At 38.3% G+C, this 21,144-nt stretch overlaps 1 protein-coding gene across 1 annotated transcript in view; it reads left to right on the plus strand.

The window, feature by feature from the left end:
* Positions 1–21,144, plus strand: part of LOC140533653 (uncharacterized) — a 146,444-nt gene that overhangs the window by 86,987 nt on the left and 38,313 nt on the right. The window contains exons 25-30 of the mRNA XM_072653674.1: positions 2,621–2,894; positions 4,326–4,567; positions 6,024–6,309; positions 13,663–13,892; positions 17,947–18,232; positions 19,476–19,672. Of these exons, the coding sequence (XP_072509775.1) occupies positions 2,621–2,894; positions 4,326–4,567; positions 6,024–6,309; positions 13,663–13,892; positions 17,947–18,232; positions 19,476–19,672 (1,515 nt within the window). The remainder of the gene's footprint in view (positions 1–2,620; positions 2,895–4,325; positions 4,568–6,023; positions 6,310–13,662; positions 13,893–17,946; positions 18,233–19,475; positions 19,673–21,144) is intronic.

Raw genomic sequence — 21,144 nt, forward strand, 5'->3', positions numbered from 1 at the left:
CTTTCTGAGTCTGAAGATAAATACAAGGGTCCCTTTTAATTTAGCCATGCCCTTTGTCCTACCCCAATCATGAGAATGACTTTACAGTACCTATAAGATTTCAGAAAGCATGAAAAGCAATGATGACTATTTTAGATACCATCACAGGACCTTATGCCTCTTATATGGCTCTTCTATAGATCATTCAAGAAACTACTTGGAGTTTAAGAGCACCCCTTAAGTCACATCAGATGCAAAAAATGCTGGTTCTAACACTCCTAAACCCAGCTACTGAGGCTAAGGTATCTCTTTTGCCATCTAGAGTAGTTAATTTGGGAATAAGTGAAAGTCCAAACTACATATCAGGCAAAGATCACATGGAAATAATGGTGCCTATTAGAGTTATTTGTTCCCCTAAAAGGGAGCACATGCTGAAAATATAAGCAGATTCAAGAAGAGTTTAAATATTTACCTCAGTGACACATGCAAAATACAGAAATTTTGAGGAAAAATTCAGAGCCTCTGAGGATAATTTGGAGGAGGTCCACCATGTGCTTACACAACATTCCACAGGTTGCTCCTGTCAGACAGAGTCCTGGGAAAGATGTGGTGGACAGTCAGAAGAGGTCCTGAGATAAAGTCCAAGGCAGGCCTGAGACATTACTTATGTATCTAACACACCGACCTTCATGAACCTCCAATCTCCCAAACAATTGGAACCTGACACTTTTAACTCAGGCTTATTATTTTTCATATATCCTGGTTCAATTTCTTCTCTTCAAGAATATTAACGATGATATAATTGTGATGTGGGACTTGAATGAACATTTTGTCGGTGTTGGGATTTGAGTAGAGATAAAAAGGTAGGAGATAAGTAAGAAACAAATTTGGCCTACTTTATGTAACCCAAATTCCAAAGCCCATTGATGTGGGGCTCTTTCTTCTTTGTGGAAACTAACACCATGAGGGACCAGGTAGTCACGAAAAGCAAGAGAGAAGAAAGATATGATTTCTTTAGGCTCTTCTGTTGCCTTGGGTATTCTGACTTCAAGAGAGAAGATGGACAATGCTGACCCCACTTCAGGTTTGGAATGGATAAAAAGACTCTGGGAAGAAGTCAACATGAGAGGAGCTGACAGTCTCCATCATGTCCCTATTCCTAGTTGGCTACATTAGAGATTTTGGAGAAATTCTCCTCTTTGGGGGAAATCAGAGACTCTTGATTGAGTTGAGAGTCAGCTTGAAAGTCGAGAATGCCAGTCTCACCTCTGACACATACTGGCTGTATGACTCTGGGTGAGTCACTTACCTCTCGGTGCCCCCAGGAAATTCTCTAAGACTCTATGTTGCAGAGAAGCATTAGCCTGCATTAATTGAGGGAGGTTCCTCTCCTGGGAATTTTACCTCAGCAATGAAATCAAAAGTTCAATCATGATTTCTATCCTTTCACTGAATTAGACTAAATACCTAAGTAGATACATAAAGGAAGATCATTAGGATTTTTAGGAAGTGTAGAAGATGTGAAATGTGAGCTAGATGATAGCACAATAAATTACAATTGTAGAAAATTTAGTTATCTGAAAAGAGTAATGGTTAATTGCTCAATTAATCAGACAGTTAAGTGGTACAGTGGAGAGAGAACAAAGCCCGGAGTCAGGAAGATCTGAGTTCAAACTCAGTCTCAGATACCTACTAGCTTGTGTGACTTTGGGCAACTCAGCCTCTGCCTACCTCAGTTTTCTCATCTGTAAAATGGGGGTAAAAGTAGAACCTACCTTCCCGGGTTGTTATGAGAATCAATTCAGATAATAATTGTAAAGTGCTTGGCAGAGTGTCTAGCACATAGTAGGTCCTATATAAATGTTAGCTATTATTATTATTAATGAATAAATGTTCATTTGAAGGGTATATCCAGATGAGGCCTCCATCCTCATTCCTATTTAATTCATTATTTTTTACCAGTGACTTGAAAGAAAACATAGAAAGCAGATTTGTCCATAGTACAAAGCTGGGGGTCAAATTTATAGATAACACAAAGATGAGATAGTGAATAGGGCAGATGCCTAAATCAAGTTTGAAAATCTTCTCTTCAGGTTGAAACATTGAAAACTAACAATTGACCTCCAGATCTCCAAAAGCTGAAGAGTTTGCAGAACTGAGGTCCCTGGGCCAAGTGTTGAGCAGACATGTTTCTATTTTTTGATAAATCTTTTGGAAATAGATGAATAGCAATGCCATGGTATCTTTAAGCTATACATAATATGACAATTTAAGCCTAAGAAGGACATATGAGAGGGACTCTGATTGTAGATGAATGGTTTAAGTTACAAATATTCCTTTTGTCCATGGAGTCATTCTGATCATAAAGTCATAGGAACTGAGATATAGAGCCTTAAAAAGCCTCAGAGAATATACTGTCACTGCAACTCCCTTACTTTGAGGACAAAGAAAGTGAAACTGAGAGAAGCAAAGGGCCTTACTCAAGATCACGTACATAATATTAGAAATGAGATGAACTCAGTTCTTCTGACTTTAGAGCCAGGCATCTTTTCATTACACTATGCTAACCCCCAGAGTTGCCTTCCAGACTTTACTTTTCACCGGAGATCTAACATCTGCCCCACATTTGTCCTCATAATAGGTTTGAAACAGCCAAAAGGAGCACAAACATTTCAGTCCAGTATCTTCATTCCCCATCAATTTCCAGATAAACTGATGGATGGGTCTATTCAAAGTGACTATTGTGTGCAAACATTGCAAGAGAATGACCCTTGGTGGATGGTAGATTTGGGTTCAACACAAACTATAGATTCTGTGTCAATCACCAATCGAAAAGATTGTTGTAAGGAGCAGATAAATGGAACCATAATTTTGGTGGGCGACTCACCTGATCAGGGTGGAAAATTCAATGCAAGGTATGGAATTAAGATTTATCTTTTGAAAGCTGGTGGGATGGTAATGCATTTCTTTATAACTTTTCAAATCTATTATTTTAGTAGTATTTTATTTTTCTAATTACATGTCAAGATAAATTTTAGCATTCATTTTTACAAGATTTTGAATTCCGAATTTTTCTCCCTCATTCCCTCTCTATCACTCTTCCTAAAATGGTAGGCAATTTGATATAGATTATACATGTGCTATCATGAAAAACATATGTCCATATTAGTCACAGTTGTGTGAGAAGTAATAGATCAAAAAGAAAAAAAACATGAAAAACAATAAAGTTAAGTGAAAAAGTAAGCTTTGATCTGCATTCAGAGTCCATCAATTCTTTACCTGGATATGGATAGCTTTTTCCCTCGTGAGTCCTTGTACTTGTCTTGGATCATTGCGTTGCTGAGAAAAGTTGCATCATTCATAGCTGATCATCACATAATGTTGCTGATACTGTATACAATGTTTTCCTGTTTCTGTTCATTTCACTTTTCATCAGTTCATACAAGTCTTTCCAGGATTCTCTGAAATCTTCCTGTTCATCATTTCTTATTGTACAGTAGTATTTCATTATACTATTTATGTACAACAGCTTGTTCAGTCATTCCCCCAGTTGATGGGCAACCTCTCGGTTGCCAATATTTTGCCACTGCACAAAGGGCTGCTATAAGTATTTTTGCACATGTAGGTCCTTTCCCCTTTTTATGATCTCTTTGGGATGCAGACCTAGTAGTGATATTGCTTGATCAAAAGGTATACCCAATTGGTTGCCCTTTGAGCAAAGTTTGGAACTGCTCTCCAGAATGGTTGGATCAGTTCACAACTCCACCAACAGTGCACTAGTGTTCTAATTTTCCCACATTCCATCCAATATTTATCATTTTCCTTTTTTGTCGTATTGGTTAACCTGATAGATATGAGGTGGCACCTCAGAGTAGTTTTAGTTTGTATTTCTCTAATCAAAAATGATAGCTTTGATTTCTTCATCTGAAAACTGCCTGTTCATATCCTTTGACCATTTGTCAACGGGGGAGTGGTTTGTATTCTTATAAATTCAGTTCTCTATGTATTTGAGAAATGAGGCCTTTATCAGAGACATTTGATATAAAGATTGTTTCCCAGCTTTATGCTTTCCTTCTAATCTTTGTCAAATCTATTATTTTTGTACATCTGTGTGAGTGGGGCGGACAAAGGATTATGGCACCATTTTCTATAATATGAATAAACTTTCTATGTCAATCTTTATCAACTGATCATATTAGCAAGAAATCTTTTTTAATTATTGAGGAATAAATAGAGCCAAATATGGTAATACAAGGGGATAAATTATTCATCTTTAGTAGTCCTCCTGAGAAGCCTATATCCAATCACCATAAAATCTCACAAATGTCAATATTGTTTCTCTCCAGATGTATAATGGTTCCTTCACTGGATCAAGGGGTGACACACATTTTCAATTGTGGAAAAATGAAAGGAAGATATGTGACAATCACCCATCTAGGGAAACAAAAGGTTTTATCATTTTGTGACATGAAAATCTTTGGAAAAACTTGGGGTTTGTTTTCCTTTGCTAACAAGGACCAACAGAAAACCAGAAGTGCTGGATCTTCAGTTACATCATATAACTTTGATAACACAGATAACAACTTTTGTGAGTATATTTTCTTCACCACAGTGAATCAGTGACAATTTTATAATATTCTTATCATTAAGGTAACATTCCTTAAAAGGTTTCTTTCTTTAAATACGTTGCCTTCTAATTCTACTTCCTCAAATTTTCTTCTTTAAAAATTATTTTCAATCCTCACTCACCTTCCTCTGCACTTTCCATTTCTTTACTTATACCTATATTCTCTTTTCCAATACTTGTCAATATTTACATCCAGCTTATATGCTGTATATAAGTCCTATTTTTCAAGTTACATCTGAAAAAGAGTTCTGTGAATTATGATAGACTGTGAGGAGGACCTATAGTCTAAGAACTACTACCAGAAGCATACAGCATTTACTGGAACCTTTTATATTTGTATTTTATTTTATCAAATTCTGTTATATTTTTAGAAATTAGATATTTTTAGACATCTCTAAATATGATCTCAAGATTTTTAGCCTTTTCTGGATATTTGATCTGGGTTGCAATACATAAGACTGGTTGGAATTAATTGACTCCTTTAGCCTATAAGTTTTCTAGAAAAGGACCCAGGTTCTATTTAGCAGAAGAATGAGTTTAAAATGTACATATATAGGATGTGTCAATTGGTTAGAAATAACTACCCAGTTCAGTCCATTCTGTCCAAAATTTTTTCTCATTTTTCCTTATTACTTAGATTGCAATTACCAGGAACATTAAATCAATGCTTATAATAGCCAACAGACATATCTCATAGACAAGCTCCCCAATCTCTTACACCACTTTGCAGCTCACCTTAACATCATCCCTAACCTCCTATGTGCGCACTGTTAGCTTGTTACTATATTTCAGAAATTGTGCGTATCAGGATGAAAGGAACAGAAAATGATATTTGACCTATAAGCCAAATATCTACAAGCTAAGTAAAATGAGAACTGAGATCACTGTGCAAACCATCATGTGGGCTTAATTTTCTCCTTTCCTCATACCTACTTAGAAGAGGAGCAGCTAGATGGCACAGAGCATAAACATGGAGTCAGGAAGACCTGAGTTCAAATCTGGCCTCAGATACCTACTAGCTGTGTAACCTAGGCAAGTAATTTAACCCTGTTTGCCTCAGTTTCCTCATATGTAAAATGAGCTGGAGAAGGAAATGGCCAACCAGTCTAGTATCTTTGCCAAGAAAACCCCAAAGGGGTCGTGAAGAATCAAAACGACTGAACAAGATAATACTTAGAAGAGGAAGGTATACAAATATGGCATATTTATAGAATTCTATTAAAAACTCATAAAAATGAGAATGACATGTATTAGCAACATCAGTAGATAATGGCTAGGTGTTCTATATCACCTCTTTTAGGTAGCAGTACTTCTTTTGTCCTTGAGTGGAGAGGACAACTCTTCATTCTAGTGATGGAGTTTGCACTTTGATGTGACAACTGATCAAGTTCTACCTTCAAACATCTCATCATTTCAGCTCCAGTGCTATCAAAGGGGAAACCTGCCTTCCAGTCTAGCATCTCCACTCCCTCTGGATCTCCTGAAAGAGCTGTTGATGGATCTTTACTAGGTGATTTTGAAAAAGGCACTTGTATTCAAACACACCAAGAGGATAACCCTTGGTGGGTAGTGGATTTGGGTTCAACACAAACTGTGAAATCTGTGGCAATCACCCCCCGAAAAGATTGCTGTACTGAAGAATTAGGTGGAGCACTGATCCTTGTAGGGGACTCACCTATTCAAGGTGGCACATTGAATGCCAGGTATGAATCCAAGTTTTATCTCTTGAAAATAACATGAAATAATATTTTAAAGTGTTTTGCAAACTTTTAAGCAATATATAAATGTTATATCTTATATAATACAATTAAAAACTGATATTATAACAAAATGTACATTTTTGGTTTCTTTAGACATGACGTTATGACCACATATAATAAATGGACAAAATTAGGATTTTTTTCATAATTCAATCATACAGTCTTTTCTCAGTTGATAATCCCTTAGTGCCCCATGTAAGAATTTGTCCTTGACTCTACATTCCATGAAATCAAAGCAGTGAAATTGATATCATGGATTTGAACTTGGTTATTCCAAGTATTTCTGTGCAAGGCTATTTTTGCAGTCAAGTTGTCATGGTATTTTTAAAATGAGAGGATGTATTCAACCAAAATGGGGGGGGGGGGAACCTCATTGGATTTGGCTAATAGTCCAGTTTGAGACCAAAATAGGAGCTAACCCCTAAAGGAATGCTATACCATATTTGACCCAAATAAAGAAAAATTTTCCTCCTCCCACTTTCTTATCTGACCTGAAAACCATTCTGCCATTTTCCTTAATGATTTCCTATATTTTCATGAAGTATTCATCCATGTTATAGTCTAGATAGATTGCATGATAGTGTGATATAAAGTCCATCCTGGAGAAAAGGGTTGGGATTATGGGATGTGATCAAAGATTTATGTAGAAGGATCTTCCTGGGCAAAGAAAAGGGACAGCCCTTCATGTGAGACAAAGGTGAAGGAGCAAAGAGTGGGACAAGATGTGTGAATGAGGTGAGATTAGGATTAAGGACAAAGAAGTTTCTCTTGGTATATGATCCCAGTTTTTCAGTGAAGAATGAGGTGAGGTCCTCAGATGAGAAGGTGAAGAGTGCTATCAAGGGCTTGAAGAAAGATGAGAAAAGATGAAGAAAGAATAGTCTCTGTGATTAATAAGATAGAAGTTTTATTAGGGAGGTAGAAAAGGATTTCCTGGCTGCTGTGATGGCTCATTGGACATTTTATAACATAAATTTCTAATGAATCCAGTCAGCATGGTTTTGTGATTTTTTCGAACTTTGTTTAACAACATATGAATAAGAGCAAAGGAAGTGAATGGTGGGAGGAATCCAGGGTTGTGATTTGGCCAGTTGTGATAGATCAAGGGGCAAGAGATTTGAATATGAAGGATAATACAAAATTAAACTGATTCACCAAAGGGTTGAGAAACAGAAGAGAAAACAATGTAGCTGGTACTGGTGAGAAGGCAGGATGCCTGTGCATGAACTGAATGTCAGCAGGACTGGAGGTCATGGGGATGGGTAAGAATGTGATTAGAAGTCATAAGCCATGAGGAAAGATGAAATGATAAGAAATCAATCTTATAATGGGATCTGAAGTTCATTAAGTTGGTACTGATATACATGTAGGTGAATATGTGGGTATGCTCATATCTCTCTATGGCTAAGGTTGAGTAGATGAGCAGGTCCTGAGAACTGGACAGATTAGGAAATTGGGAGGTTAGTATATTTGAGAATATTAAAGTTACCTAGTATGAGGACTTGTGTTTTGGTGGAATAAAAGACCCAGGCACTGAACTCACTGAGGAAAGAAGAGAATGTGTTGAAAAATAATGGCCACCAATATCTGGATTGAGTGATAACCTTGAATAGCATGTACCTCAGATAAGTACTTCAAACAAGAAGCTGATGCGTGATAGTGGTAGAAGATTCTGGAAGTAGAAATGAGGAGCAAGGAGCATCCTAATTTCCTTACTACAACCAGAAAGTTGTAGGGTATGAGTGAAAGTGTAACTGGTACTGGTAAGAGTGACCAGAGAAGTAAGGTCATAAGGATGGACCTAGGTTTTCATTGGACAGCAGAAGAGAAAAGGAGTCAGAAATGAACAAGGTAACTCCATCCTTATGACATGGCCAGCATTTGAGAGAGAATAATAAAAGGAAGAGATAGATCTGAAGTGAGAAACTGAGGGAAAAATAATGATGGGGAATGAGAATAAGAAAGCAAGGCAGCTAGGAATGGAAAAAAGAGTTTGTCCATTGACAGTCGAAGATTCAGAATCACTGGGACTACAGTAGTGAGAGGGATGAGTTATGCTAACAATTGAGTGAATCTAGACCTAGAGTATTAGTGGATGGAAAGGACTCCTTGGAAAGGACTCCTTTGAAAGACGTGGGTGATTAGACTGTTCAAGATCCTCCCTTAAGAATAAAACTCATGGCAGGTAGTGACATTGTGTCCCGTAAGGCCCAGAAGGCCTACTTTAAAGAGGTAGTATTAGATGAAGGTAGGTCCCAAGAGGGTTAGGTCAGGAGATAGGAAGTGGTGGCAAGAAATGGGTCTGGTTTGTACATGGCTTAAAAACACTGGAGAAGGCCAAGGGGTGAAGAACTGATCCCAAATTGACTCTGGGAAGGTCATAATGGGAATATTATTTCTACTTCACCTCAATTTAAAAAGCATTTAATACATGCATAAAATGTGCATGGTCTTAAGATAGATGCAGGATATAAGGCAAAAAAAAAAAACCTTCTATTTTAAACCACCAGGTGGTGCTGCTAACATGTGTTTTGTCCTCAAGACCAATGCTATCAGGAGGGTGATGTCTTAACTTTCAAGTGAATTGGATTTGAGTGAGGCAGAGCTGTATGAAGTCATCAGCCTCACTTTATCCTCCAGAGCCATCAAAGTCCAGTGGCAAGACATAGATGACTGGTGATGGCCCAGGATGTCCTAGGAGATCATGGCCTGTTTAAGTTAAGGTCTTTCCCAGGTCTCAGTTTGCCTGAAGCAAAGCCCCTTCGATAATTAAAAGTTAGGTAAGAATTGAAGCAAACTGTGATTACCTCCCATCCCAGATTGGTTCTTCACTGAAAGCAAACTAGACCATCTTTTGCTACTAACATTATTCTGATAAGAAAAGCTCCCAGTTGAGCGAGTTGCAGCTCACCTTGGTGTTTAGCGCACTTCGTCCATCAGCTGGAAGTGTTTAGCCTAAACTGGACCCCAGGGATCCCAGAAAGCGAAGCAGCTCTACTTCTCCATGAGTATCCACGCCCTCTCAATTCAATGCAAACCCGTTCTTGAGCTGCCCACGTCTGGCAAACCCCACTTGTTCCTGTACATGTGGTACTTCACTGAGAGCTTGTGTGTATCCATTATACAACGGGGTCATTCCCCACAGGACAAACAGAGCATGCTTAACTCTACAGACTGATTTGCTCTCAGCATTGACTCAGTAATGACAATTAAACGCTGCATAGCAATCATGTACTACTGCGTTCCTGCAGCCTCTTCCAGATTCAGATAACTCTGGACACTGCATGGGCTGTTGTGAACCCAGGAGTCCCAGACATGATACATTTACCAGCTGATATTCAACTCAGACATAGTGTAGTGTGAGTGCAGGCTGGTCCTGGTCCTGCAAAGGAGAAAACTGCTGTCCTGTGTTGTCTCTGCATCTCTCTGACCTCGACATTTTTATAATAAAAGCTAGCGTTTATATAGTGTGTTTGGGTTTACAGTGTTTTTATGTATTTTTTTCTTCTTTTAGCTTCGTAGCCCTGTAGATAAGTGCTATTATTATCATCCCCATTTTATAGGTAAAGAAACAGATTGAGAGAGAATAAATTGCTTCTCCAGGGCCATAGAACTAGGAAGTATCTTTAAGTAGAATTCACACTCAGGTCTTTCTGATTCCAGTTCCAACACTCTATCCCCTGGGCTGCCTAAGCACCTTACCTGTTACCTTGAGACTACTCTGTCCTGCAGCTAAATCCTGTTCATTCATTTTGCGACTTCTCAGGTTGTTATTTGTCCTTTGTTCTCAAAGAGGACCATGATATCAGGAAGGTGATGCCATGACTTGCACATGAATTGGATTTAAGTGAGGGAGGGCTGTGCAAAGTCACCAGCCTCACTTTCTCCTCCTGAGTCATCTGTAAATAACAATTGTTTCTGTTTTGACCAGAAGCGCTGAGAGTCTTCCCCTCCCAAATTGGTTTTGTTTTTGTTTTGTGTTGTTTTTTGACTAGGTAAAAGAAGCCATTGCCTCATTTCTTACCTAGCCTTAATGGGCATTGCCTCAGTCAAACTAAGACCTGGGAAGGACTTTCACTTAAAAAGGCCAAGGTCTCCCACTGCATGGGGCATCTCACTTGTGATATATCTTGGCACCAAACTACTTCCCCACCCCACTAAGTATTAATTGTTTTTCTTCGACCCAGGAACCCTGAGGGTCTTCCCCTTCCAATCTGTTTGTTTGTTTTTATTAAAAGGGCCATCCCTTGAGTAACTACTTAAATAAGCCTATTCATTGAATGGGTGTATCTCACTCAAAGTGAGAATGTTATAAAACCTTCACCTGAAAGGTCTAGGGTCTCATCTCTCTCTCTCTCCTGAAAGTATAGGGGCAGCTAAGTGGTGCAGTGGATAGAGCACCAGTACAGGAGTCAGAAGGACCTGAGTTCAAATCTCACCTCAGACACTTGACACTCACTAGCTCTGTACCTTGGGCAAGTCACTTGACCCCAACTGCCTCATCCTGGGTCATCTCCAGTCATCCTGATGAACATCTGGTCACTGGATTCAGATGGCTCTGGAGGAGAAGTGAGGCTGGTGACCTGCACAGCCCTCCCTCACTCAAAACAAAGTCAAGTGCAAGTCATGTCATCATCTTGATGTCATGGTCCTCTTTGAGAACGAAGGACAAACACAACAACTTTCCCACCCCACTCCTCCATACAGGAGGGGAGGAGTCACAGAGGAAGGGATTGGGGGGCCTACACATTCTCCTGGGGGTATGCAACCTAAACTGGTAACAAAGAACAAGGAGGTAGAGAAGACTAAAGACCAGGGAAGTCAGGGAATGTTATCCAGGGTGTCACCTGAGCTAAGAACCTGAGAAGCTAAGGTTCTTAAGAGGTGGAGGTGAGCAGGGACAGCATTCCTGGCACACAGGACACCTTGTGCAAAGCCTCAGAGAGAGGAGATGGAATATCAAGTTCGTGGAACAGGAAATACACCTGCTGAGCTACACTGTCAAGTACACAGTAGGGAGTAGTCATTTGGAACAAGTCTGTGGATGCAGGCTGAATTCAGTCTAGGAAAATCTTTAAATGCTGAGCTGATGAGTTTATATTTCATCCTAAAGATAATAGCCATTGACTGAGATTCTTGAGCACTCATTCTATAAACTTATTTTTCTAAAATTAGAGATTTGGAGGGATGGGTTGTGGAGGTTGTAATGGCATACTATAGATTCATATGGAACTTAACAGAACACTAAAAACTCTGAATCTTTTTACACATAAACCAAGCTTGCTTCCTCCATTCTGTGTCTGTACAGTTGATTATTTAGAGCCAAAATGTAGGGCTTTAAGTGTTCATCTATTAAATTTCATTTTCTTAGATTTGGCTTACTCTTTTGGTAATTTGATAAACATTTTATCTATAACCTCATTCACATAATTGATAAAGATGTTACTTAGGCAAAAAAGTTTTAGTTCTATGTAACCATAATTGTCTTTTTCATCTCTTATTTAAATTGTTAATCTCTTAATAATTCTCTCCTTAATTCTCAAAGTAAAAAGTATCCTCCCTCATTCTCCTTTAATTTTTTAATGGTGTGACCTTTTATATTCAGGTAGGCCTTTGAACCTCATTATGATGCATCATGTAAACTCTGGGTCTAAATCTAATTTTTCTACCAAAATGCCTTCAAGTTTTCCTAGCAGTTCATGTAACATAGGGAGTCCTTCCTCAAGTAATTTATGTCTTTGGTTTTAACCAATACTGGAATGTTATTTTCTATTGTCAGTTTCTTACCTAACTAGTTCATTCTGCTGATATGTTTTTCATCCAATTATTCTTATGATTATTCATTTATCATGCAATTTGAAGTCTAAATACCTTGCTCCTTTCATTTATATTTTTCCTCATTATTACTCTTGAGATCCCAGAATTGTTACCCTCTCAAATGAATTTTGCTACTGTTTTTTCTATTTCCACAAAGCATTACCTTCATGATTTCATAGGTTCAGCATTAAATCTATAAATTTATGTAGTATTGTAAGTTTTATTGTTTTGGCTTATGACCATCCCAGGTTGGTTTTTTAAAAAAGATTTACAGTACTTCTATTTTCTTTTATTTTTGTAAAAAGTCTTTTGTAGTTGCATTTCTATAACACAGGCTCTGGACTCTGTCTGTCTCTCCCAACCCCTGTTAGCACTATGCAGCCAGATTCCACTGCATATCTAGCCACAGTTACCCTCAAGGTTCTAGGGATCACTCTCATGTATTGAAAGCAATAATTGGTATGTCACTCCATTCATTATTAGCTGATATGTATCAGCCAGTCAGACTTAGTTTTTAAGAAAACAAGTATTCACTAAGAAAGTATAGACTTGAGGGTACACTCCCACAAACACATACAGAGTCTAGGGGAAAGCTTAGAAAGCACATGTAGCAAAGGGATAGCTCCCCAAATCTGATTTATGGAAGCCCTTTTCTCTCCTTCATAGGGTGCTCATGAAGTTCCCCTTAGGTGTAATGTAGCTTTCCAATGAACACCCTGTAGAGCTCTGAAGCTACTTTTCCTTAATGTTTCTGGTATTTTCTCAACTCCCAAGGCAGACACTGCCATTAAGAGTTTCAGAGACATTCGGAGGATGCTAGTGAGAAACCCAAATCTTCCAACTTTTTGAAGTTCACAGGTCATGCTTTGATCAAGCAGGGGGGTTGGAGTAGAGACAGAAGCTTTCCCCATCTCCCATAATGATTGCCTCTGCAGGTCTTGACTTGTAATGATTTCTACCATTGAGCATGCTTGGCACGGGAATGCCTGGGTTTCAAAAACTGCCTTGCTATTTCAATCCATGACCCGCAGTACATGAATGAGTCTCTTTAATCAGTCCAAATCCATTTACTGAATAGATTCATTTTATTTCATCCAATATCACTATGCTAGGTATTGAACAGAAGACAAAATATTAAAACCAAGACATGTCACAGAGAAAAAAATGAATAATACTTAGCAACCGTAACAACAAAAGAAAAGATAGGGTAATTAAGAATAGAGGGGGGGAAGTAAACTATTTCTATGAACATATGCATTCCTAGGAGATGGCAGATACTAATGTTGTTTCCAATTATGGGGACAATTTCTGTCATATCTTTTTGACAAGCCTTTTTATTATTTCAAGTCAATAAATAGATTTGAATGTTGGTCTGAGAAACCATCCTAAAGTGGAACTAGAAACTAATTATCTTCTAAGGAAGATGTTTTCAAAAAACACAAGAGCATCCTTACAAATACAAATATGGTTTGCCTTCAGATGTGCAGTCATTGGCTTCTTGAGTCATGAAAAATCAGAGACTTTCACATGTGGGATGATTCGAGGAAGATATGTGAGTATTTTCAACCCAGGAAGAGAAAAAATGATATCTCTGTGTGAAGTACGAGTATTTGGAAAAACATCAGATTCTCTTCTCCCTGGTCACATGTCATTCAGTTCTAAATCTCGCCCTTTATCATCCCAGGCTGGTAATGCCATGGGTTCAACTGGTGAGTATATTTTCTTAATAAGGGGAATTTAAGTAACATTATCTATAATTCCCTCTGTAAAACATTCATGATTGAAAATATAATTTGTATAAAGCCAGTGTTCTTAACTTGGGGTCTGTGAATTTGTTTTTATAGTATTTTGATAACTGTATTTCAGTGTAACTGGTCTCCTTTGTAATTCCATACATTTTATTTTATGCATTTAAAAACATTATCTTGAGAAGATGTCCATAGACTTCTCCAGACTACCAAGAGGGACCATGACATAAAAAAATGTTAAGAACTTCAGATATAAGGGAAGAATCTTAGAAGGGGCCATAAAAACCATCTTTCCCCCTTATAGCATTCTCCCAAAGATATCATCTTCTAATCTCCAAATATAAAATTGATATGTTTTGATCTTTCAGAACATTTAATACTGCAATGCTGTAGACAACTCAGGATGTTATCAATACCAGGTCACCACTATCAAAATGACCTAACAGAGACCACTATTCTGGACAGAAGTTGATTGACAATGTGGGAAGGTCTAGGGCAACATGGTCACAATGTGACTCCTCAAACCTGCAGACTAGAGCAACTATCTGTTTTTGCCTTTATGTTAATCTGTTATCCTTAACTTTGTACAGCTCATTTTGAAATTTAGCAGTGCTAAACTAATTTCATCCATTTTTTCCTAGTGCTCTTTGATTTTCTTCCCCATCTACTTTTCCATATGAATCTTGTTATGAATTTCCCCTCTCTTATTTCTTTCCTATCTTTTCCTTACTCACACTCCCCTGTCTTCCATCTCTTGAATTTTTTCCTCCCCTTATTCCTATTCTCTCTTCTCATAGTACTAAATGCCCCCCCATCTTTATTATCATCATCAATCATCATTTTTATCATCCTCATATCTCTCCATCCCTGTTTTCTGTCTGTGTGTGTATGTGTCTATCTGTCTATCTATCTGTCTTTCATTCATTTTTCCTCTGTGATATTCTTAGGTTTAATATATTATATTTTGTCCAACATTAGAACAGTGCCATTGGATGAAATAAATTGGCACTACTCAGGAAGGAGTATGTCTTATCCTTCAAAAACCTATCTCACATACATGAACTAATGCATTAATTTAATCCATGCTAAAACAAAGGCCTCATAGCTGAGACTAGGGTAGGAGGTAAGAAAACCTATTGAGTCTTATTTTGCCTAGAGAATTCATTCCTTTTCAGGGAGACCAAAGAAGGAAGAAGGGTTTATCCTACTCTTTCTAAGCCATGTGAGGGCATGCCTACTACAGATATAAATTCAAAAGCAAGAGGCTCTTACCTTGAAAGATGAGAACTCACTGCTTGCAATAGGAATAACACATTGTGAAGAGAGAGCATTGGTCCCATGGAGTGTTGCCAACCTTCTCTAGCAAGATATATAAAGAACTACACCAATGCTGTTGTTGATTATTGAGGAGAAGTTGATCACTTGTTATTATGTATTAGCATCTGATAAATGGGGATGGTATTTCACCATTATATTTGGTTATTCTTCCTAACTGTACACAGTTCAGTTTGAAATCTTGAACTGAAGCTGTTGTCACAAAGTTACACTAAATCCAAATAGTAAATGGATGGGCTTCTGACTTGACCAATCTCTATCTGACAGAAATGTAATAAAAATACTGGGGATCCAGTGTTATGAAAAATCTGATGGAAGGAGAAAGCAATAGAGAAAGAAAGAGACAGAGAGAGAAAAGAGAGTGAGATGGAGGGAGAGAAATAGGAAGAAAGAGAGACAGAAAAAAGAGAGAGAAAGACAGAAAAAGAAAAGAGGAGAGACAGAAACAGAGAAAGAGAAAGAGAGGAGACAGAGAAAAAGAGACAGAAAGACAAAGAGAGAGGGAGGAGAGAGAGGCAAGGAGGAGAGCAAGGCAGCGAGAGGGAAGGAGAGAGACAGAGAAGAGGGTTAGGGGTGGGAAGCTGTATGAAAGGGAGCCCAGGCAGTGATGACCTGGAGTATCTATGAGTGGACAATTAAGGAGCAATAAGACACAGGGTCACTGTCTAGAACAACTAATTTGGACCTCATCCAAGGCAGTCACATAGATTGTACAAATTCCTGGGAAAGGTTGCCCCATCAAGACATAGGCTTCTTGATTCCAAATTCTTCTCTTTGAGGAAAGGACAAGGTGGGGTAGGGTGTCCCCATCCAAATTAGTACTTAGGATTATATAAGTCCCTGAGAAGGTAGAAGACCACTAGGTATGCATTGGGAAGTGAGGATCAAGGGAGGATTGTTATCTGGTTCTCTATGTCTTGTCTCACAGAAAAAAGTTAAGTGACTTCCCCAGGATCACACATGTAGCATGTTGTCATACCACCGATTTTCCCCTTTTGCTTTTGTACTTACAATTTTTAAAGAGTCTCCTGAACATTTTCTCTACATTTTGTTAGTTCCTTTTGGTAATTTCACATGACTGGCTGTAGGGAATAATTTATATTCCCACAAGTCTTCAGAATATATTGAGTTGTGTCTCCAGTTCAATAAAGCAGAAAGCTTTTCCATTGAGACTAAACATTGTTTAGAAATGATCATTTTAGAGAATTTTCTGGTTGTTTGAGTGAACTGACCATCCCATCTAACCATATTGTTGGTTTGTCATTTACTACACCTTGCCAGAAATAACAAAAGCATATCCAAGTTGGTATTGAATCCAGGTACACAGTCTATCCTGCCCAACCTGACAGCACATTCCAGAGTTCCAGTAAACATTCTCCATACATAATATTGACCTGTTTAACTCTATCACAACATCCAAAACTCTAACATTTTAAGAAACCCAGAGAATTACAGTTGGCATATAGACCGGTTTGCCACCAACAAAAATGAACTAGAGAACTGAGTGCACTATGCCAAGCCCTACATTGATTTATGTTTTCAGGGAACAGTAAAATATGCTGGATAGTGCACTGGAATTTTAATCTGGGTTCTTCAAGCTGTTCTCTTTTTGACTGTGGGAAGGTCATTTACTTTTTCTGGGCATTCTTTGATCCATGCCCTTTGCTTTCGTGCACTTGACACAAATAATAAGTATGTAGGGTACTATTCTCTGGGGGACACTCAAATACTCTAATGGGTCCATGAGCTCATTGGCTGAGCTGCTCCTTCCAACAATACAAATCAACCTATCCATGCTTGGCTCTCCTAGGAAACTCATGTCCACGTTGTCCTGTTCATCATAGTCGATCTGCTCAACCCAATGTGTTGTAAACCAGCATGATATAATAAAGGCATATGGTGTGGAGTAGAGGGCACTGAATTTGGCATCAGGAAGACCTGGGCTGAAACCCTATCTCAGATACTTAACCAATTACAAGAACATTGACATTATCCTCTCTGTGCCCCTCTTTGTGAGAGAGTTGATTTGAGGGCCATCAAGTTATCTTCTAACTCTAAATATTCAATCTTATGAGATTTTCCCATCTTCTAATGTGGCAAAGACATGAATGAAGCTCCCAGGCTATTGATCTGTAATCTATTGCCCTCACCACATAACTAGCCCCCTCACCTTTTTTAATTACACATTTCTCTGATGACATCCTTTATTCTAGTTCTTCAAAATCTCTATACTCTGGGATATGAAGATGAAAAAGTAAGATATTTCCTATCCTCAAGGAGTTTATAATACAGTAAGGGAAATGAGACAAAAGCAAAAATTGTATTATGCATGTATCATAAATACATCAAGCCCCCCAAAGGGGTCTGAGACATTCAAGTAATGAAAGATAAGTCGTGGCTAGGGGATCAGGAAATGCTTTAAAAAGGACATCCTGAGCAGCTGGGCCCTCAAAGGAAGGGATGGTTCTAGTGGGAGTGGAGAAGGGATGGACTTCTTTATCAAGTTCCATTTTAGACAAATAGAACAGCTACTAGCTGGGAGCGCATGTGAATATTTTGTGAAGCAGTTTCCCCTTGTGTGAAGAATTCAATACTGCAGTTCTGCTCAAAAGAATCTGTATTTCTTACTGACTCACAGATAATTCACAGCCATCAATGCCAATCTCTTCTTTCCTTTCAGCTCCGTTGGTATCAAGGGGGAAACCAGCTTTTCAGTCCAGCATCTTCAATCCTTTAGGATCTCCTGAGAGAGCTGTGGATGGGTTTTTATTTAGTGACTTTAACAAAAGTTCTTGTATGCAAACTTACCCAGAGAATGATCCCTGGTGGATGGTAGATCTGGGTTCTGTATACACTGTAGAATCCGTGTCAATCACCAGCCGAAGAGATTGTTGCTCTGAACTGATGAATGGAGCCATGATCCTGGTTGGAGACTCCCAATATCTGGGTGGCAGATTGAATCCCAGGTAAATGATCTACTAACCACTTTTAAATCCCAGGAAACCTGAGATTTTAATGCAACAACTGGAATAAAGAATTAAATCGATTTACTATATAAATCAAAAATCTAACCCTTTTTCCTCATGTACCAAATACCTCAAGTAGAAGGGTATGTTTTGCTGAATTCTCCACATTCCATAAATCCAAGACAACAAATTTAATGTAAGTATGATGCCATTGATATTAAATTTATCATTACCTCAGGATACATTTCCCTTTCCTTCCCCTCCTCCACTTGAATATATTTATTCCTTCCACAAATATTTAAGTATAAAGCACTGTTCTACACTTAGGGGGCCATCTAGCAATAAAATCAAATATAGTCCCTTCTGTGATTACAAGATCTCACAATTGACACATTTATGCTCTAATAGGGAAAGAAGTAACTTAAACTACCGCAACCTCAGTTTCTTCTAAAATGAGGGAGTTATACTAGCCAGCCTCTGAGACTCCTTCCAGTTCTAGATTTCTGGTCCTATAATCTATCTGACAAATACACCAAGAACTATAATACAAAACAGTATTGCCAGTGTGTAAGAGAAGTATAAACAAGGCACTAGAAGAGTTAACTATGTGAACCCTGACATTATTCTCTCTCTGTCCCTCTGTGTGAGGGAGTTGATTTGAGGGCTTTGGGGATCCCTTTTAGCTCTAAATCTTCAATCTTATGAAAAATTAATTCCAACTGGAGAGATTAGGGAATACTTCATTGGACAAAATGACATTTAAGCTAATTCTTTCTTAAACACAATTTTCAAACTTGAGAAGTATAAGGATGCAAGAGAGGAGGAAAACACAGAGAGGGATAGAAATGGAGGGACAGCATTGAAGGCATATGCAACAACTTGAGAGAATATATAGTATAAAACCCAGAGACAATGAGAAAATTGGGAGAATGTAGCATCATATTGAAGGAGGTCATTTTTCAAATCCTGGGTCCATCTCAATCACTGATGCATGTTGGGGAACGTACCATAATCAGGGAGGAGGACAGGCTGTTCATTATGTCACTGTTCAATAACTGACCTTATTAAAATCAGTTCTTTTCAGTATTCCCAGGGGATAAATAGAGCAGAAGTCTTAGCCAAAGAATCTCATTAAAATGAATGAGTAGTTACTATCTATACAAGTCTCTCCTTATGATCTCGTGTATACTCTGCTTTCTTTCACTGCAATAACTTCACAAATAAAAATATTTTTTCTATTCAGATGTGCTGTGGTTCCTGCCATGGGACCTGGAAAAACTGAGTTTTTCTCTTGTGGGTCAATGAAAGGAAGATTTGTGATCGTCACCATTCCTGGCACAGGAAAGATCTTAACTATGTGCGAGGTACAAGTCTTTGGGAAAGCACTGAAAAGTCATAACCCTACTGTTCGAGACCCTTGGGAACAAATTACTGACTCAGGTATGTGGTTGCATGTGGGCACTCTGATGGACACACCTAGCACCTATTGGTTCTCCAACAATGTGCTATGGGTAGTATTTCCCAAATGACACCCTCTTGTGAGTAGATTTATTTGTGGAAATAAGGTTAATGGTACTGCAAAGTTTTTCCGATGAATCTTTAATGGTTCAAGGAAATATTCATAAGACATGTTATAAAAATCTATATTTTTCCCAATATTATTTCTTTTCCTATCGGAAAATCATCCCTTTGAGTTTTATCCCTTCTAACCTGTCTTTGTCTCTACCTTCCACCTTTCTTTCTCCTTCATCACCCCTTCCTCTTCCCTCCTCCCATTTTTTTCAGTTCATCATTCTTCTTTTGTGGTTTTTAATATCACTACACCAAAGATGCTCAGTTGCTAGTCATCTTTATTACATTGCCCTCGGGCAGATGGGAATTTGGTATCTGTATCTGAGAAGGCTTCATTTTTGGCCAACTCAGGAGTGCTGACTCCATCCTTATTCCAGTCCAGTCCAGCTTCATGATGTTAAACAGTTTTCAATCAAAAGCATTTTTAACTGGTCAATGCAATTTGACGGCAGAGTTTGGGACAAGGCTCAGGCTCAAAATGCCTAGTTGTGCTGCCTTAATCATATACCAACGGCCATTTTTGCCAGACTGGTCCTGTGGTTCTGTTGGTATAGAAATCTCCAGATGACCAAACACTCTCCACTACTGCATCTCATTGCCTGATGTGCAGTAGATTTTACCAGGATACTGAGAGGGACATAATGTGAATGGTCCAGCATCCCAGTGCCATTGTTTATCAGAGGTGATACTTAAACCCTGGGCTTTCTGATGCTGAGGGCAGTGACATTTGGGCATTACCAGTTAGGGTACTCCCAGGGGCATGCTGGTAAATGTGTAACAAATGACTCTTAAAAAATATATACAACATATTTTTAAGCTTAATTTGCATTATTAATATTTTCTCTATCATTTTCTCAAGTCTAGACAATTGACAAAACAATAAATATAGCCCTGGTTTTATAACATTTGCTAAGAATGTATATGTAGAACCCATATAAGATTGCATGACATCTCAAGGAGGGAGGAGAAAGGGAGGAGAAGAAAATCTAAGACATGGAAGTGATTGTAGAAAACTGAAAACAAATAAATTAATAACATTTGCTTATTTCCAAAGGGTAAATGTTCCCTCTGACGATTGGTTCTAGGAAGCTGGTGTGAGCTGGCTACAGAACAACACTGAAACACAACTAACCCTCTAAACTAAATATTTCAGGTCCTATTGTTTCAGTTCTCTAGTTGTCTTGGTAGAGTAGAATGGTAACAACCTTCCAACATCCTTCTGTACCAACATTTGGTTTCTTTCAGATGGACTTGTCCACCTACATGTGAAATGTAAGCAACTTATGTGTACAATAGTATGGGTCAAGCCTGATTCAAGCCAATCCAGTTGTTCATGATTA

The sequence above is a fragment of the Notamacropus eugenii genome, chromosome 3 (assembly GCF_028372415.1).
Source record: "Notamacropus eugenii isolate mMacEug1 chromosome 3, mMacEug1.pri_v2, whole genome shotgun sequence".
Classification (NCBI taxonomy): domain Eukaryota; kingdom Metazoa; phylum Chordata; class Mammalia; order Diprotodontia; family Macropodidae; genus Notamacropus; species Notamacropus eugenii.